Source organism: Erythrolamprus reginae, chromosome 4, assembly GCF_031021105.1.
Source record: "Erythrolamprus reginae isolate rEryReg1 chromosome 4, rEryReg1.hap1, whole genome shotgun sequence".
NCBI classification, from domain to species: domain Eukaryota; kingdom Metazoa; phylum Chordata; class Lepidosauria; order Squamata; family Dipsadidae; genus Erythrolamprus; species Erythrolamprus reginae.
The window spans coordinates 107,978,360-107,995,843 of record NC_091953.1 but is presented as its reverse complement, the minus strand read 5'-3'; the positions used below and the strand labels follow the sequence as shown (position 1 = coordinate 107,995,843).

Sequence of the window (17,484 nt, the reverse complement as noted above, 5' to 3'; positions counted from 1 at the left end):
GGTTGGGTGGCGCCTCTGTCACTTAACGCCCAGAAGCGGAGCCCACCTTCCAAAGGGGCGGGGCCGGCGCGGGGAAAATGGGGGGGGGAGAGAGAGAGAGAAACGGGGGGAGGGAGGGACAGGTAAAGCACCCTATCGTGCAGCGCGGGCCGCCTCAGCTGAGGCGCTGCTCTTGAGGAGTCGGCAAGGCCCGGCGCTGCTTTTTCTCCCCCTCAGCTGGGCGCAGGTGTCTTTTTTTAAGGATTGGGACGCAGGGGAGCGTCTCGCGCCTTCTCTCTTCGCTCCCTATCCCAAAGCCTGTCAGCCCGAAAGTCAAGGACGTCCGTTCGGAACTCGCCAACTTCGCCTTCATTTCTCCCGCCTGAAAAAGCAGGTGGTCTCGCTCACCGCTGAGCTCGAGACTCCTGTAGGCTCCAGTTGCAGGCGCCAAAAGTTCCTCACTGCTGGCAATTAAGGAGCGCGACGGTGTGTGTCTGTGTGTCTCTCTGTGTGAATTTGAACCCCTTGGTTAAAAAAAAAAAAGTTTGGTGCGTCTCGCACGCGACCGCCGGCTCGTTGCAAACTCCCGCCCGGTGCAACCCTGCGACTTGCACAAATTCTTACTACACGAAGTTATTTCTGGCTTGGCGAGCTGAAGTTTTCTCCCGCGCGGCGTATCCGAGTCGCCTTTGCGCCCGCTCGTGAGGTGACTTCGCAAGCGGCCTCCTCGCAACCCCTGGCAGCTTTATGAGAGAGCTTTATGGGCGACGCGGTTGGGTTCGGTTGCCGGGGCCCAAAATTGGTCGGAAGGGAAGCCCCGAGATAAAGTTTGGAGCCGGCTCTTGAAATGAAAGGACGTACTAGTACCAGATCGCTGCGTTCTTCGCCCGCTTTCGGCTAGTGGGTAATTCCATAGAGCGACAGCACCCACTAGCGGCCACTATGAAAACGGCGGCTTTATTTTAACCATTTTTAAAGCGGTCCTCGGGGGGGGGGGGGAGTTCGCCTTGAAGTCAAACTGGACTTTTGTTGTTTTCGTTTGTTGAAAATCGTCGTCGTTCTTTAAACGACGGACTTTTGACGCGATTTGGATCCGTTTAGGAATTAGAGGTGAAGTGTGCTGCTTTCGGTCTGGATCTGTTCTAATCGGCAGGTAGCCAAAGCAAACGAGCGCCAATTAAAATCTGGCTAAAACTAGATAGAGCCCATATGTTATGAATTATTTTTTAAAAAACGTTTTAATTGAGGGTTTGCATAGTGGAGAGGTAGGAATTCGAAATTTTCTAAAATGATATGGATTTCAAGAAAGATAATAATTTTGCGGCGATATTAATAGGATGCGTGATAGCTGAAACGTACGATTAGACATTAGAGGTTTGTTCGAGAAATATTTATTTAAAAATAAATGCAGTGACTTTTTTTTTTAAAGGACATTAGTTTCCTTTCGGACTGAGAAAGCTGAAAATATTTTTCAACATTGGCTTAAACCGCGGGGAACAAAGTAGCTAGAAAACAAATGTCAAGTCTGCGCAGAATTGTATTCTCATCATTAAAACCTGAAACGTTCTTTGCGCTTAAATAAAACGATACCAGGAAATCCCCCCCACGAGAGCGGGTTAATAATTTCAAGGGGAAAACTGGGTTTAAAATTTCTGGAAGTTTTCCTTGTTTATTCAGCCGGGTGGGAAATATTTTTATTTCTCTCTTTTTCTTAAAGCCGAGTTGAAAGTCCCACTTCCAAAACCGAGTGACTCCGATTTCGCAGCTCCAGATTTGGCACCATCTGCCGCAGTTACCGAAAAGAGGTGGCTGGAATCTTGCTCATTCCGAATCGAGCGCTTTTTCTTTCTTTCCTGGGACATTTGCGCAGAATTAACCTCCTCCAAGCGGACCGATTCGATGCCCCTAAGCGGTCCAAATAATTTTTTAAGCTGGGGAGGGGGGTAATCCTCTTTGTCCCCCTCCTCCCCTTGGGATTCAATGCTGCGAATCCCAGCCCCAGATGCGTAGAGAAGCAGAAGAAACGGAGAAGTTGTAGGAATGGGAGACGACAAACAGCCTTTGTTAATACTTCGGCAAGTCCGAAATTATCTTTTTTTTTTTTTCAAAAAGAAGCGACGCTCCCTCCCAGAGACTCGGAGCCACATCCGAAAAGAAAGCCGGACAACTCGCCCTTCTGAGACAGGCGCCTCTGCTACGAGAAGCTCCGCCAGCTGAACACATCTAGAAATAGACAGATTGACTGGGGTCTTTTAGGGGGGTGGGTGGGAAACGAGTAAAATGAAGCCAATCACTTTAACCCCAAGGACCTTCCCCAGAATATTTGGAAGAATTGAAAACCAGAAATGCTTTTAAAGGATTTCAACTTTTTTTTTCTTTTCCTGACGTTTCAGGAAGACGGCGCCTTGGAAGTTTGGTGTACCGATCTTGTCCCGATCTGTTGGATCCTCTGAGCTGGACAACCGGTAGAGAGAGGTGGGTCCCTGTGGTCCTTTGGCTGTTGTCCGAGCAGCGGTGCGACAAGTCCTGGACGGGATTGGCAGGACGGGGGAGGATAGGGGACAGGTGTATAACTCAGCGATCCGGGATGGGGGACGGCGGTCCTTGGAAGACTCGCTCCGCAGCTGCTTGGACGCCTCCAGGTGCTTTCTCCGCCGAGGAACCGGGCACAGGACAGGCTTTTAACTCAACCCGCTCAGGGAGCCCCAACGAAGTCCTCAAGAGTTGTAGCAAGGGACGGACTGAGGTTCCCAGATAGGACACCCTAAATGATGACTAGGAGAGGCATTTGGGGGAAAAGGAAGGGAGGATGGGACTGCTTAGGATCTCAATTGCTGCTGCCGGTCGCCCAAAACTCCGGTCTCTCTTCTTTTACGATTTCGGAGCTCTTTCGCTCATATCCCTTTGAGTAGATGTGGCTGCTTGGCTGCTGAATGGCTTGAAAAGGATGGAATCACTTTCTTGGCCACTTCACTACTTCTTCGGATGTTCCCCCTTCGACAGCACAAACGAACTCTTTAAGGTTTGCAGTTTTCAAGGCACTTCGATCATCAACGCGGAAAACAGGAGACCGGAGTTAACCAGATCCGGGCTGCCAAAAATCCGGTTGACCACTAGATGGCGGCATAGATGTACATGGGCCTCTAATTATTTCTTAACGGGGGATGGGGATATGTGGAGGAATCGCTCGGCTTTGTAAAGCCACAGATCTAGTAGCCCTAGCAACTTTTTTTCCTTCTGACTACAATCTCTCGGGCAGATTTTCGCAGGACGGAGTCTGGCTCACCACTAGGCCTAACTGCCAAAGAAATGGGCGACGCGGAAGAATGCGTAAAGCTATCTAGTTGGGATGCTAGAACGGCCTGCTGCTGCGGTTGCCTAGACTGGGGATCGGCTGACTTTCCAGCCCCCTTCTGAACAAGCAGGCAAGAATTGCTCTAGTTTGTCTAACCTTAGAGAAGCGAGCGAAGGGATCGAGCCCGCAGGGAGGAAGCGCAATCCGACACAATAGCAGCGAAAGTGGAGAGGTGCGAAGGCTTTCACTTGGGGCTTTAATTTCGCTTCTAAGTCGGGGAAACTTCGTGCGGGCGCTCAGATACTCGCCTACCTGCCCAAGGTTTTACGGGTGCCAAAAAATAATTTTTTAAAAAATCTGATGAAACCTACCCGGATTGAAGAGGAAGGCGGTTTGAACAAATTGACCGGTGGAGAGGCAACCAATTTTTCCCTTCTTTGCAAAACTATTCCCTTTGGGAACAAAGGGGCAATTAGCTCAGGCAGGCTTGCCTCTTAAGGAGGTCTCATCCTAAGGGGAAAGTACCATTTGGTGGGTACTTTCACTCCCCCTTTGGATATACTGTATACAACCTTCTGGGTCTTTGAAAGTCTCTTGTGCTTTAAATTGGAAATAAGATCTACACCTTGGCCATGATAAGACTGATAAGACCTTTTGTGTCTGGATTGCAGGTAAACAGGCCTTGGATTGCAGGCTGGGATGATTCGGATTGACTTCCAAGGGATTGTTCCCCAGATTCTAGCTTCCAGGAATTCTTCTTGGCAATGGGCTCTAAACCAGAAAGCCTTGGCTGAACCTAAGACGGAATTACTATAGGAATCACATTGCATTTGGACTGGCTCCACAGATTCAAAGAATTCCATCTTTCCATCAGTGTTTCATTTTTGCCACAATGAACTTAAAAGCATGGAGTTAAAATCTCGACTAAAAAAAAGGGGGGGGAGCCCTTGCAGATTGAACTTGAAGCTTCGTCACCATTTCCTCAGCTGCTGAGAATAGTCACAAGGCAAGAAAGGAAATAAAGCAAAGGTCAGTGGCAGAAACCTTGCAAAAATAATTACCCCCTGGACAAAACCATTTTTTTCTTTCTTCCCCATGTGATTGTCCTGTCCATGTCCTTCCAGGAAACTTAGTTGGTTGGGGCAAAAGCTTCACCAGCAACAATACTCTGAATTGGAATCCCTAAGATGCCACACCAGAAACTGGTAAATGTAACCCTTTCCTCTTCTAAATAGTTATAGACAACCTGTTTCATATGCTGATTTTTGTTTTTTGTTTCTTAAATCAACAGTTGCCACCATATTAAACAATATTAAAACCATATTAAACCATATAAAAAAGACAGTCTAAATCAGGTATTAAAAATGTTACAATTTCCAAACTTGATATTTTGGGCCTAGCAGCAAGACCAATATTAGAAAATGTTGTTACGTGCATAAACAGAATGAGATGTGGATAAATTCTGAACAGCTGTCTCTAGTGCAAAACTAAAGCTGTTCCTTAAATATGGAACAAAAGATTTTGTGAATCCCCAATAAAAATGGGAATCAGTTAAGCTTCAGCAACCTAGCTGAAAGTTAAGTCAACACCATGTTTCCTTGTAGCAGAAAATCTTTAGAAACATGCAGCATGCTTGTTATAGCCGCCCTGAGTCTACGGAGAGGGGCGGCATACAAATCTAATAAATTATTATTATTATTATTTGAACAATATTATATTATTATATGAACACCTAATGAACAATATTAAGGAATGGAACCACTTTTCCTTGTCTATGAAGATATAGTTTTATTCGACAACTGATTACAAAATCTAACTCTCAAATCAAACATGAACTTCAGCTGTACCTCAAATTTAGCCTATTGGCAGTTTCTTTATTAGCAGCTTTTTCAATATAGCTAGAAACTCCAATTATATTTCAGCATGCTTGGTGAAATAATTTTAATTACAGGAAGCATTGGGAATGTCTAAACTTTTTGTTGTATTAATTTTTTGCATATAATTTTATTTGGGACATTGCTAATAGTTGGTTTCCATTAAAATATTTCTACTGAATGAAGCTTTTACGCTGAGCAGTACGCAAGTACGGTATTGTTTCCTATAACTGAGAACCATACATGTGTACGCGCACACATACAATACATATACTATATGTAATGCATATGTATGTACAGAGAGAGAGAGAGGGAGACACTATTGTTGTTAAAGTTTTATTCATTACTAAAGCTTTCCAGTTCTTGGTCCCTTTTTTTTTAACAAGTATCCATTTTATTTTACAACTTAGCATTTTTATACTTTCTATTGCCAACACTACAAAGACCCCATCAATTAAAAGACCTCATAAAATTATGACTTATAACCAACCCCATATTACAACTTAACTCCAGCACCTATATTGACAATATTTCAACTCTTTAAAAGCCAATTAATAACATTTTGAATAAAGTGTCTGTGGAAGAGCCATTTCCATGGCCCTCCAGAATACCATCAGGGAAAGCACCGTTCAAGATCTACAAGGTAAAGGTAGCATGTATATCCTCCTGCAAAATAATATGCTTCTGATCCCATATGGTGAGTGGTACTTTCCATATTTCCATCTGGGATTAATGAAACAGGGTCAGTTCTATGCACAAAGTTCTATGGAAACTAATCAGCATTCCACACAGCATTCTGGTGTTTTGTTTTTTGTTTAATTTTACTGGCACAGCTTTCATCGACTAGCAACTTTCCATTTTGCATCAACTTTGAAGCATTGTCCAAATGTAGCCCCAGATAAAACAAGTTGTAATATGCAGTATTTATTTTGGGGGGGGACAACCCACATGCCGGCATCAGCAATACAAAGCCCTTCTTCTTCCCAAGGTCAAGCACAACCCAGAGCGTTATCTTGCTAACATTGTATAATAAAGTGAACACATTTTTAGTTATGGGATTTTTAGGGGAAATAAAACAGAGGAAGTCGTAGCACAGCAAAACAAACAGGTCAAACACTCTCAAGTCTACTTCCTGAGTGACATTATTGCATAACTGGATATACTACAATTATAAAGCAAATATATATTAAAAAGTACACTTCCCAAATGAAAAAAGTAGACTCTAGCAGACATACCAAACTGCGAAAACTAAGTAAAAATGCTTCAATCCATAACATTTTGTAGGAAGACTTTCAACTTGGAATTTCTTGAAATTGCCTGAACCTGTGAAGATTTGATCCAGGAGGTTCCAGAATGCTCTGAATATGTACAAGATGCACATAGATATTTGGGGTTATTGATACACCATTCCTCTATACTTCCGAGAATGCACTGTGATTTGTGCTTTAGCAAAAGCAAACTTTGTTTCCAATTCATTTCATGTAACAATTTATTTGATATAAGCCTGTATACACAAGAGTCTGAAATTTGAAAATACCAATGTACAATTAGTACATTTAGTAACTGAAATTTAAAATGGTCTCTTCCAAAGAAATGTTTCTTACAGCATCAGTGCAATTAATTTTTTTTAAATCTACTGAGATTTGAAATAATCTGAAACTCCCAGGCATATTGCTTTATTTTAGTCTGATTAAATTAAGAACAGCACAATGGTCACAGCAATATTAATTTATTAAAAACATCCTCAGAGATACCGACTGTTCAACTGTATACTTCATGATCTTTCATTCCGTACTCCGTGCAAACAAAACAGGAATCTGTTCAACCTATGACACATACTGGAAACTTGATACAATTGATGTTACATAAAAACAAAACTAAATGGGTACCATTGTTGTTGATGTTTTGATTTAAATACTGGAATAAGAACATTAACTAAGGATGCTGCAAGTCTAGAAGAAATAGTACATGACAAGGCTCAACCTACATGTGAAAAAGAATTCAGGGAACTGCCGAAAACAAGTGTTGAACCTTCTAGAAGAACTTGCAATTACTTGGAAACTTAATCTTTACTTAATCTTACAACATTGCAAAAAAAAAAAAAAAAAAGTTACAAAATTACTGTAATGAACTCTTATGCTCAAAAGTGCTTGTGAATATTTTCAGGAACACGGTACCGAAATAAGGGGTTACAGGATCGTAAAAATGGAGTACTCTTAATAAAATTGTTTTAAACTATGTGGCCAGGGTTTTTTGCCCATCATGTTCAGGCTGGCGATCCAAAAACTATTAAACTAATTACAAAACCAAACTGTCCTCAAATAGAACTCCATAACACTCCGTGGCAATTGGTTTTGAAACTGAGCTGAGTATGAAGTCCATGATTTTATTATGTAAGGAAACTGATAATAATTATCAAGGTCCTTGCCAAAAAGACAGTAAACCCAGTTGAAATAAAAGCCCTATCAGTGCAAAAATCATCATTAAACCAGCCAGACAATAACTTAACAGGACAATAATTTCAACCTGCAGTATAATCTTGGCTTCTGAAAGTATTAAAAATGTTGGTGAATTTAATTCCCACGTGAGCCTGATTTGAGGAAAATAAAGTTTTATTAGCATAAAATATACATGCACTAAAAAATTTACTTAAAACATATGAATTTAAGATCTCATTTTATTCAGCAAATTGGTTTATTTACACAATTGGGAATGCTGGTTGAGTTTTATCAGTGGAATAAAAACAATTCTAGTAGAGACAATACTGAACTCCCTTTACACATCTCCAGCAACACTGACCAACTTTTTCCTTACCTGTATCAGGAACATCAAGCACAATAGTGGAATAGTATCAAAAGACACTGGTATAACAAACCACTGAGGATCCAGTACACTGTGAGAATTTACCAATAGATTTGCCAAACTTTTTTTTTTAAGTTAGCAAAATAAAACCAGCTTTAATAGTTAGCATCAGAGTATAACTCTGAGATCAGCGGGTAGTAAAAACCTTATCAGACCATACATAATTAATAAAGTGACCTGATCTGCATCAAACCACTTTATCACAGAATTAAAACACATAAGAATAGATTTATTCTTTAAAACAATGATCTGATAAGGATTTAACTTAACAGACGTTAAAATAAGAGATGCAGAGCACAGCCCCTATTAGAACAAGCTAACTTTTCAGATGTCCCACCCCCCCAAAAAAAATCACCAAAGAAAATAAAATAAAATAAAAACCACTTCAACATGAAGCTACTATACAAAGATTTTTCCCCCCAATTTTCATTAAGAGTTCAGAGCTGAAATTTAATCCTGAGTCTTTAGTGAAAATGACAGTTTGGGCCTAGTTTTTCCCTTGCCTAGGATCATTTTTTGTTCTTCCTTTTGTTGACGTTGTCTTTCTTGTTCTAGTTTCATCCTCTCCTCATGAATTTTTCTTTGTTCTTCAACAATTTTCAATTGTTCTTCAGCCTGTAACCAGAAAACAACAGTTTAGATTACATTTTTACTCCTTGCATTTGTATGCCGCTCCGAGTCTCCGGAGTGGGGCGGAATACAAATCTAATAAATAAATAAAATAAATAATATTACAAATAACTTTGTGATACTAGCATATCTTTGTCGAGACTAGCTGATTTCATTCTTTAGCATTAGGGAAACAGTATAAATTCATGCAAAATGTCTTGGATTACTCAAAGAAAGTAAGACAGTTTTACATTGTTTCTTATCACAATTTCATTTAAAAAAACACTTGAACTGATGACAGGATACAGCATAAAACAAAGAAGCTGAAAGGAACAAACAAGGTTAAATAATGTTCCAGTAAAAAGTTAGGAAAACTATTTGGAACTATAAAATCAAAAGTAGCTGAAAACTTTTGACCCAAGATGTTTGAAGTTTCAAATCACCCAGGTATAGATTGCTATCTAAAATGATGTAGGACCACAATGATATTAAAACATCAGCTTTAACCAATCCATCTAGAATTCATCCGTACTATATTCCTAATTCAAACTACAAGGTCAAGTATAATCTAATATGTGATACAGCTGATAATACAAATTAAAAGATAGGAATTAAAATTCTAGCATGAAAGTTAATATTTATTTTATTCAATATTTTTTTATTGTTTTCACCATGGCATTTTTTTGTAACAATGGAGGAAATTGTCCATAAAAACAGAGAAGTAAAATCTTTTGCATTTCAAACACTGCACATGAGATTCTAATTTTAAGAAACACTGAACGAGACTAGAACAAAAATTGAATTTATTTTCATTTAATGATACCAAATTAACAAAAACCCATACAACCCTTAGCAAATCCCATATTTAATAATGTTCTCTTATTATATTAACAATTTGGTATCATTCGTAGATTTAAGGGGCTAATATGAAAGCTGGGTGCTTGGCAATATCTCAGGATGACCACTTTTACTTATGCTTCTGTATAAGTGATCCTTGACTTATGACTGTAATGAAGCTAAGAATTTATACTAAATGGTGTGACAGTCATTAAGTTCAGGCGCACATAACTGACCCAATTTTACCACATTATTTTAGCTGTCATTAAGTGAACCATTGTCCCCAGTGAGCAACTTTTGTTAGAAATGTCGGGTTCAGGCAATAAATAAATAAATAAATCACAGTCACGTGAACAATAAATGAAGGCCAGTTGCCTAACATTCAAAATACGACTATAAAACCAGGAAGAAGACATAGCTATCAGAAATGCCAATCTACGTTGTAAAATGATTGGGGAATTGTGCATTATTTAGACTACCAGTACAGTTGTTGGATTCCCCAATATTCCTAAAGCAGATTTCAGAGATTATGACTACCTCTCAACAAAGAGATAAGCATTTTTCCATCAAATTATGGGTCTTCAAATCAGTGACATTATGCAAATTGTAACCTGTAACTGATGTTCAGTAATCCTACTCTACCTCCCCCATGGGTTTACTGCTTTATCTCTCAAAAATAGTAAAACTAACTTACCAATTTAGCTTGTGCTTCTGCAATTTTTCTGTTATTCTCTTCTAGTATTCGTTCAAGTTCCTCACGCTTTGCACGCTCTTCCTCCTAAACGGGAGGATAGGGTAAAATGTTAGAAAAGTAAAATACTGACTCAGCCATCTGCACTAGTCTTCCTAGAAATTCCTTCTGTGCACTGACTTAAAGGGACAGCTTTATAGCCACCCTCTTCTCTTTCAAACAGCAAACTGTGCAACCGCTAAAATTGGTCTCTAGCTCTACATTTAAATCATTCCCTCCCAATCCAAACAAACAGCAATCAACTAAACCCTCCATAATCAAGAGAATCCTGGCCAATTATTACTAGCATTTTAATATCACACAAATCAACAAGGACAACTACAAAACTGGATAGCATTTACCAAATTAAAAGAGTAATATTTAAAATATAAATAAAGTGAATAGTTTGTCTCACCAATTATGTATACCTACGCATTCTTTACCTATACTCCTTTAATCAGCATTAAAAGTTGAATATTTACTGTCTTGTCCAGTGTCCTGCAGAGTGTGCTCCTCGGCTGCCATACGCGCCAGCTTCCTCTTTAAAATGATTTGTACTGTTAGCTTGGCAATGCCTGCATCAGCAGCTCAACCATTTATAAAGAAACAACATACAAGGAAGGCTGAGCTGAAGAATGCAGATGTTTACGGTAAGAAGGAACAAAAAATATGTAAAACATTCCTAAGCAAACAATTAATAAGAAAAATACATTTACTGTTAGCAAAAAGTACAAATGGTATCCATACTCTGTAGAACTGTGGGCTTCCTTTATGGGCAAATGGACTGAACATCTTATAGTGTGACAAGTTTGAAGGCAGTATTAAACTGTCCTTCTACCATTTAAATACCAAACCGGTATTCAGGAGTCCATTGAAAGTATGATATAGAAATCAAATCTAGGTTTCTTTTTATAAAAGTTTAAAGAAACTTTGTTATGCAACTCATAAGCAAAAAGATTGCAAGAGTAATTTTCAATTAGCATAATCAATATTCAGGTTATTTTATAGTTGGCAGTTTTTGTAAACAGCCTGAGGTCTGCACAAAAATATAGTTTAATAAGAACAAAGCAAGTATTTGAAGAAATATTTCTTGCTATGTCTAGCAACCAGCTACAGGTTTGCACCCTTCACTCCAGGAATTCAAGTTTATGCTCCACAGTAAAAGTCCTAATGTGACCACTCACTGACTACTGTTTAATGTGCTCTTAGAATGGTGAGGAACCATGATTTCAGCCAAAATCCATTAGAATTTTCAAAAAGATTTGAAATCTTATATAATTCAGCATTTATGTAAAGCCAAAATCTTGATTTGTAGAATTAAAATGAATTTTCATCACATGCATTTTTTTTAAAAAAAAATCATATTGTATTATATTAAAAAGTATCTTATTAAAATGTCTTTCCTATTATCAACTATATTGATTAAAAGCAACTAATCAAATCATAATACAGGAAAACATGGAGACTTGTTGTTTAACTCAGCACTATTTTAAGAAAGTTTAAAAAGAACTTTAAAATTTGGGTATCCTGGAGTGATTAGTGCTGACAAGCATTAAAACCTCCAGTAGCAAACTACTGTCTCACAGAAAGACATTTTCAGCTTCTGCTCCAGCTGCTGACAGAAGTCGTCACATGTTTAGCTCAACTTCAGACAAGGACAACCTGCTCTTTTACAACTCTCTAGTCTAGAGAAAAAGAAGGAGTTGTTAGTAGCACTGGTAAAAAATGGATCTCATGAATTTGGCACTTTTGTGAAAGTGAATGGGACCACAGTTCCAGTGTTACTCCACTGTGTAGTCAAGAGGAATGCATGACTGCCTTAGAGGAAAAACAAGAAAAACTCTCTCTTTAAGATAAGGCATTGCAGCTCAATGATGGACCCTGCTGTTCTTAATTTTTTTTTTCTTGCTGACTGAAGGCATAAAGCCTCTTACAGTCTAAATAAAACAAAACAAATGAAGGATACAAAGTCACAGATTGTTCAACCCATTCCCCCAGTTAAGAAAGAACTGTGGATATATCCTGCAGCCATGGCAAAAGTTTCAAACAAGTCTCAAATAAGTAGGCCAGTTCCATTAAAATTCAAGTATCCTTTCACAGGTTTTGGAAGAATGTTTGAGGTATCAGTTAGCTCCTCTGAATAAGTTAGAAATTAGGTTTCGCAGCAATGCAAGTTTACACAAGAAAGGAATTAGATTTGCTGTATTCCATCTCCTTCTCAACGTAACAGGAGGCACAACCCAACACTGAAAGTTTTGCCATGGACTGTCTCTACTTTCCAAACGACCGAGCGTTACCTCTCTAGCCTTTTGTGCAGCAAGTTCAGCTTGTCGCTGTCGCTCGAGTTCTTCGAGCAACTGTTTTTCCATGATGCGCTTAGCCTCCTCCACCCTGCGGAGAACTTCCCGCTCAATTTCATCTTTCCGCTTCTCCAGTTCTTCCTCCACTCGTTTTGCTACAAGCTCTTCCACTCTTCTGGCGGTCTCTTCTTCAATAAGTTTCTCTTCTATTTCTTGTTGCCGACTAAAGGAAGAAAAATATATGTTTTCAAATGTCAAGAAAATTAAATTTTTCATCACACTTCAGCAATAATTTGTTGCATACATCATGCTTACACATTTTAATATGTAAATGTTGAGTATATATATATATATATATATATGGAGTTATAATAAAAAAATTAGGAGGAGAAATATAAGATTCAAAGCATTGCTTTCTAAATGCAATTGCATAATAGCATTAGCATAGCAATAGCATTTAGATTTTATAAACCGTTTCACAATACTTTACTGCCCTCTCTAAACAGTTTACAGAGAGTAAACATGTTGCCCCCAACAATCTGGGACCTCATTTTACCGACCTTGGAAGGATGGAAGACTGAATCAACCTTGAGCCTACTGAGATTCGATCTGCCAAACTGCTGGCAGCCGATGATCTTTAGATGGACCAAACACTTTGCAATTTATAATTTATCAACATAAAGACATAAGACCATGGTGGATACTTTATAATACCAAAAATATGCACTGTCTCCTGAGGTGTAATGCAAGAAAAATAGAATGAATGAATGGATTTCACAAAAATAAATTAAATTTCTTTGGTTATAATAAAATTTAGCACTTCACAATTCATCAGAGAACTTATTTCAGGCAGTGAAATGTGTTGTCAAAATATTACTGTTAAACAATGAGGTAGTTATCAATTATTCAGCAGGACAAAATGCAAATGTAATACAAAAAATAATTTAAAATTATTTTTCGTGAAATAAGTTTTGTAAAAAAATCATCTTGAATAAAACAATCAACTAATCATCAGCTATAGCTGCAATGGGGAAATTGATATATACCCCTCGGCTGTTCGGTTTTATGTATGATTTGTTTGGGTTGTATGATTGTTTTTAATAAGGGTTTTAAAATTGTTTTTAATATTGGATTTGTATTTTGTATTGCTTGATGTGAGCCGCTCTGAGTCCTTGGAGAGGGGCGGCATACAAATCTAATAAATTATTATTAATCATTATTATTAATATTATGTTTATTGTTAACATTGTTTATGTTAGAATACATTCTTTTGAACACATGGCAGATGCTATAGATGGGAATATATTACTGATGTAATATACTGATATATTATATTCCTAATTTTTACCATGTCATAAAAGCAAGGAATAAATTTAGACTGGAGCATAAACTCTTCAGATTTTTATGAAGCATATTAAATATTATCCAGTTAGGATTGCTTGGTGCTCTTTGATCCCACTCCCTATTAGCACTGACTACTTTGGGTAATGAAATGTCTGCAAGAAAACAACCATGACCAGAGAGCATCAAGGAGATTCTTATTTCAATCCAGAGTAATCAATTCTCCTCTATCAATTACCCATTAAATGATACTTTGTGAATACGGAATTGCATTCATTTTGATACCTCAAAGTATTTGGTGTTCAATAAAAAGCAAAGCAGACACTCTAGTAATGTGTTGTTGTCCATCTATCTTCTAAGCATCCATTTTTTCCTTCATCATTTTGATGTTTAACCTTATTTTAACCAACTGATTCATGCCAAATATCCAGACATTGATTATGACAGTATGAAAATGCTAATCAACTCTTGTTACCAATGATGTCTAGTTAAATAGAAATTCACTCACAATTTTAATGACTTACTATCAACAGGCCATCTCAAGCCCCGTGACAATCCACATTTCAGTTTGAATTGGGGTGCAAACTTCTCATTGTTATGATAGAAACTGACATTTTAATGCAAGCATTGCACTTCCCACAAGCAATGTTAAACAAATCACAAGACTTGTGTAGGCCTTCTGTCAAAATGAATCCAGCAAACCAATATTATAAATATAATCTAAAACAACATAATTGTTTACACAGAGGAAACTCTTGCCTTTCTACACCAAGTTAGAAAAGAAGGTGCACTAATCACAAAAGCTCATACTACACTTATTATTTATTTGTTTGTTTTTAGCACTAGGAGAATACTGGAATATATTCATGGAAGCTGCTTAGCAAGGTTTATTAGGAATTAGAAAATGCTATTTTACAAAAATTATCAGTGCACGTCCCTCAGTGTACATACAGATAGCAACAAAATTGATTATGAAAAACAAAGAGTGAGCCAAGGAAAGTTTATCTTAATGCTCAAGGCTATGGCAGAATACAAATAAACAAAATTAAAATGAAATTCCCCTTTTATAATAATTCTAATCCTAGTAATAGCAAGATTGATAATGTAAATTGAAACCATCATGCTAACTCTCGTTGAATATAGCCAGCCTACTTCCTGCTCCACCCCCTTATCTCTTTTACTAAAATTTTAAATATGGTGCTCAAATAAAATTGACTATACTACGGAAGTGTCGTGGAGTAGAAAACCCCCCTGCAAAGTTCACAGTTAGAAAACTGTGATTAACACTCTCAAAAAAGGGATTATAAATTTATAAACTATTCAATATGGTCTTCCATTTACTTTTCAAAATATTCTTGCAAAATCACAGATTTTGTCACTTTATGTTCAAATGTGCTTTGAAATTTTTCTTTGAAAAATTGTCATAAATTATTCCTGTTTTCTGAAACAGTCCAAGTACTTGGTGATTGATTTTTTTGCTATTCTTTCTCCACTAAATGAATGTCGTGAGGATATTTTAATATAAACTTATTATCTTAAACAATTCCATCTTTAGCAACAGAAATGTTCCTGTACTAGGAAGAAATTTTTAAAAAAGTTAACAATATCCTTGAGTCACATCCAAATTTCTGATGAGTACATAAATAAGATACAAGGTTGTTGTTGTTTTTTCAGTCAATATGGACATAGTTTGACATCTCCTCATAGAACATACAATATATAAAATATGAGGTAACTCAAAAAAAATGAAGACGCAATGATGTAACAATACAGAATCACTTATTGTATTATTATATTATTGTTTTCACAAAGGAAACGGACAATTAATAAACTCCATTATTTTTAAAAAAAGAACAGTTTTCCAATCCACAGCTTTGTGGATCTCCTCGTGGTGGCCCATCCAAACACGAACCAGGTCCAATCCGATCCTTTTCATTCCTCCGCAATTTACCTTTTCCGGCAGGTTGCAACGATGCCTTCAAATCTGCCATCCAGCACCCCAGGCCTAATCCAGCGTCGGTTTAACGGCGGATGCGCATGTTGATTTTTTTCATTTATTTTTGGCATCGTTCAGCTCTGCCTCCCGCCAACCCTTCAAACACCGCCATGACGGCAGGAACCCCCACCCCCCGCTTACATTTTGCGCTGCCGCTCGAACTCGGCCTTCTTTTCCTCCTCCTCCCGCTTCTGCTTCTCGTCCAAGCTGCTTCGCTTGCTGACCGTCCGGCCGAAGATGTCGATGCGGTCGGGCGGGGAGGAGGCGCGTTCCCGTTCGCGATCTCGATCGCGACGGGAAGGCGCAGTGTTGGAGCGGGACCTGGAGCGGGATTCCCTCCGGCGGCTCCGCTTGCCCTCCCGCGACTTGGAGCGCTTGTGAGCCCGCTCTTTCTCCCGCGAACGGGACCGAGATCGGCTCCGGTTTTTCTTGTTGTGCTTGGAGCTCTTGACGCGCTTGGAGTGGGACGAACTCCGCGAGCGGGAGCGGCCCATGCCGAGCGCCTCGGCCGACGCCGGATCGGCGGTCCTCAGCGCGGCTCCAAAGGGACCTCCAGGGTCCACGCGGGGGGCGCTGGGTGCACCAGGTCCACCTCCCGAGGCCTTCGGCACTGCAGGCCCAAGGCCCGGCGGCGAAAGCGAGACAAGATGGCGGCGGCAGCCCGGCTCTAAGACGGGGGAATTCTCCGCCTTCCTCCGCCCCAGGATGCACTGCGCGGTGCCCACAATGCACCCCGACGACGCGCCTAAGAAAGGGAAAGCACCGCAGTCCTCTACGGAAATGCCCGAAGAAGAGGAGAAGAGGAGTTTTCCGGAACTAGCCGAATATGCGCGGGAATGCTAAGCGGGGACGGGGGCGGAGACGAAGATGACGCTCGAGTGATTTCGGCATGTTACGGAAAGAGCCGACTTAGTTCAAGTTCTGGCGATGGGCGTTTTGAGGACACTGTCAAACGGGGACCCGTGAATTTCGAAGCGGGAGTCATACTTTATTTCAAATACAACCACAATTGCAATAATAATATAGGACAAGGATAGGCAAAGTTGGCTCTTCTATGACTTGTGGACTTCAACTCCCAGAATTCCTGAGCTAGCATGATTGGCTCAGGAATTCTGGGAGTTGAAGTCCACAAGTCATACAAGAGCCAGCTTTTACCTACCCCTTATATAGGAGAACGGGAAAATACATAGCCGCATTTGGTCAGTAACCATTATATGCCTTTGTGTACAGGTAGTCCTCAACTTAAAACTTGCTAAGTATGACGCTCTCAGTGGAATGGCTATTTTCTATGTACCCTCACCAGCAAGTCACTGAGTTAATTTTAGTTTGAATTGAAAAGAAGCTTATCTATAGTTACACAAAACACCATTTTCCACACTTTGTTTAATAACTGATAGTGTCTGGGATTCCATGTAGAGTAGGCTTCAAAGTCGTTTCCAAAGTAGCAATGGACACTAATTGGAGGGGGGAAAGTCATTAAAAGAATCCATCCTATTTGTGACATTAAAATTTCCTTTCCTAGTCAAGATAAAATGTGTTTTGTCTACTCAAACTTGCGGTCGCCAGATATCTGAAATCAGCAAAGGAGGACACTGATAATTGGAAAGAAGGTCAAATGGAAGAAAATGACATAGTAATTGGTTAATGTTCTTGGAGTCTGC

The 17,484-nt window shown here is 39.2% G+C and overlaps 1 protein-coding gene across 2 annotated transcripts; it reads right to left on the bottom strand.

Moving 5' to 3' along the window:
• Positions 1 to 7,807: 7,807 nt before the first annotated feature.
• ARGLU1 (arginine and glutamate rich 1) lies at positions 7,808 to 16,560 on the bottom strand. 2 transcript variants are annotated; one of them, XM_070751164.1, is made up of 4 exons: positions 15,965 to 16,560; positions 12,484 to 12,709; positions 10,151 to 10,234; positions 7,808 to 8,625 (listed from the first exon to the last, which is right to left on the bottom strand). In XM_070751164.1, exons 1-4 carry the CDS (start codon positions 16,315 to 16,317, stop codon positions 8,461 to 8,463), a joined length of 828 nt encoding a protein of 275 aa, XP_070607265.1. In that variant the 5' UTR covers positions 16,318 to 16,560; the 3' UTR covers positions 7,808 to 8,460. The 2 variants fall into 2 exon arrangements, with proteins under 2 accessions (XP_070607265.1, XP_070607266.1); XM_070751165.1 differs by lacking the exons at positions 7,808 to 8,625; positions 10,151 to 10,234 and adding an exon at positions 10,484 to 10,726 and having other exon boundaries at positions 15,965 to 16,520.
• Positions 16,561 to 17,484: the final 924 nt, after the last annotated feature.

Coding starts and splice junctions, on each gene's coding strand:
- ARGLU1 (XM_070751164.1), bottom strand. CDS start 16,317: ATGGGCCGCTCCCGCTCGCGGAGTTCGTCCCACTCCAAGCGCGTCAAG. Junction 12,710..15,964: donor TTCGAGCGGCAGCGCAAAAT/GTAAGCGGGGGG, acceptor TTCTTCCTTTAG/TCGGCAACAAGAAATAGAAG. Junction 8,626..10,150: donor CAGAAGCACAAGCTAAATTG/GTAAGTTAGTTT, acceptor TTCTGGTTACAG/GCTGAAGAACAATTGAAAAT.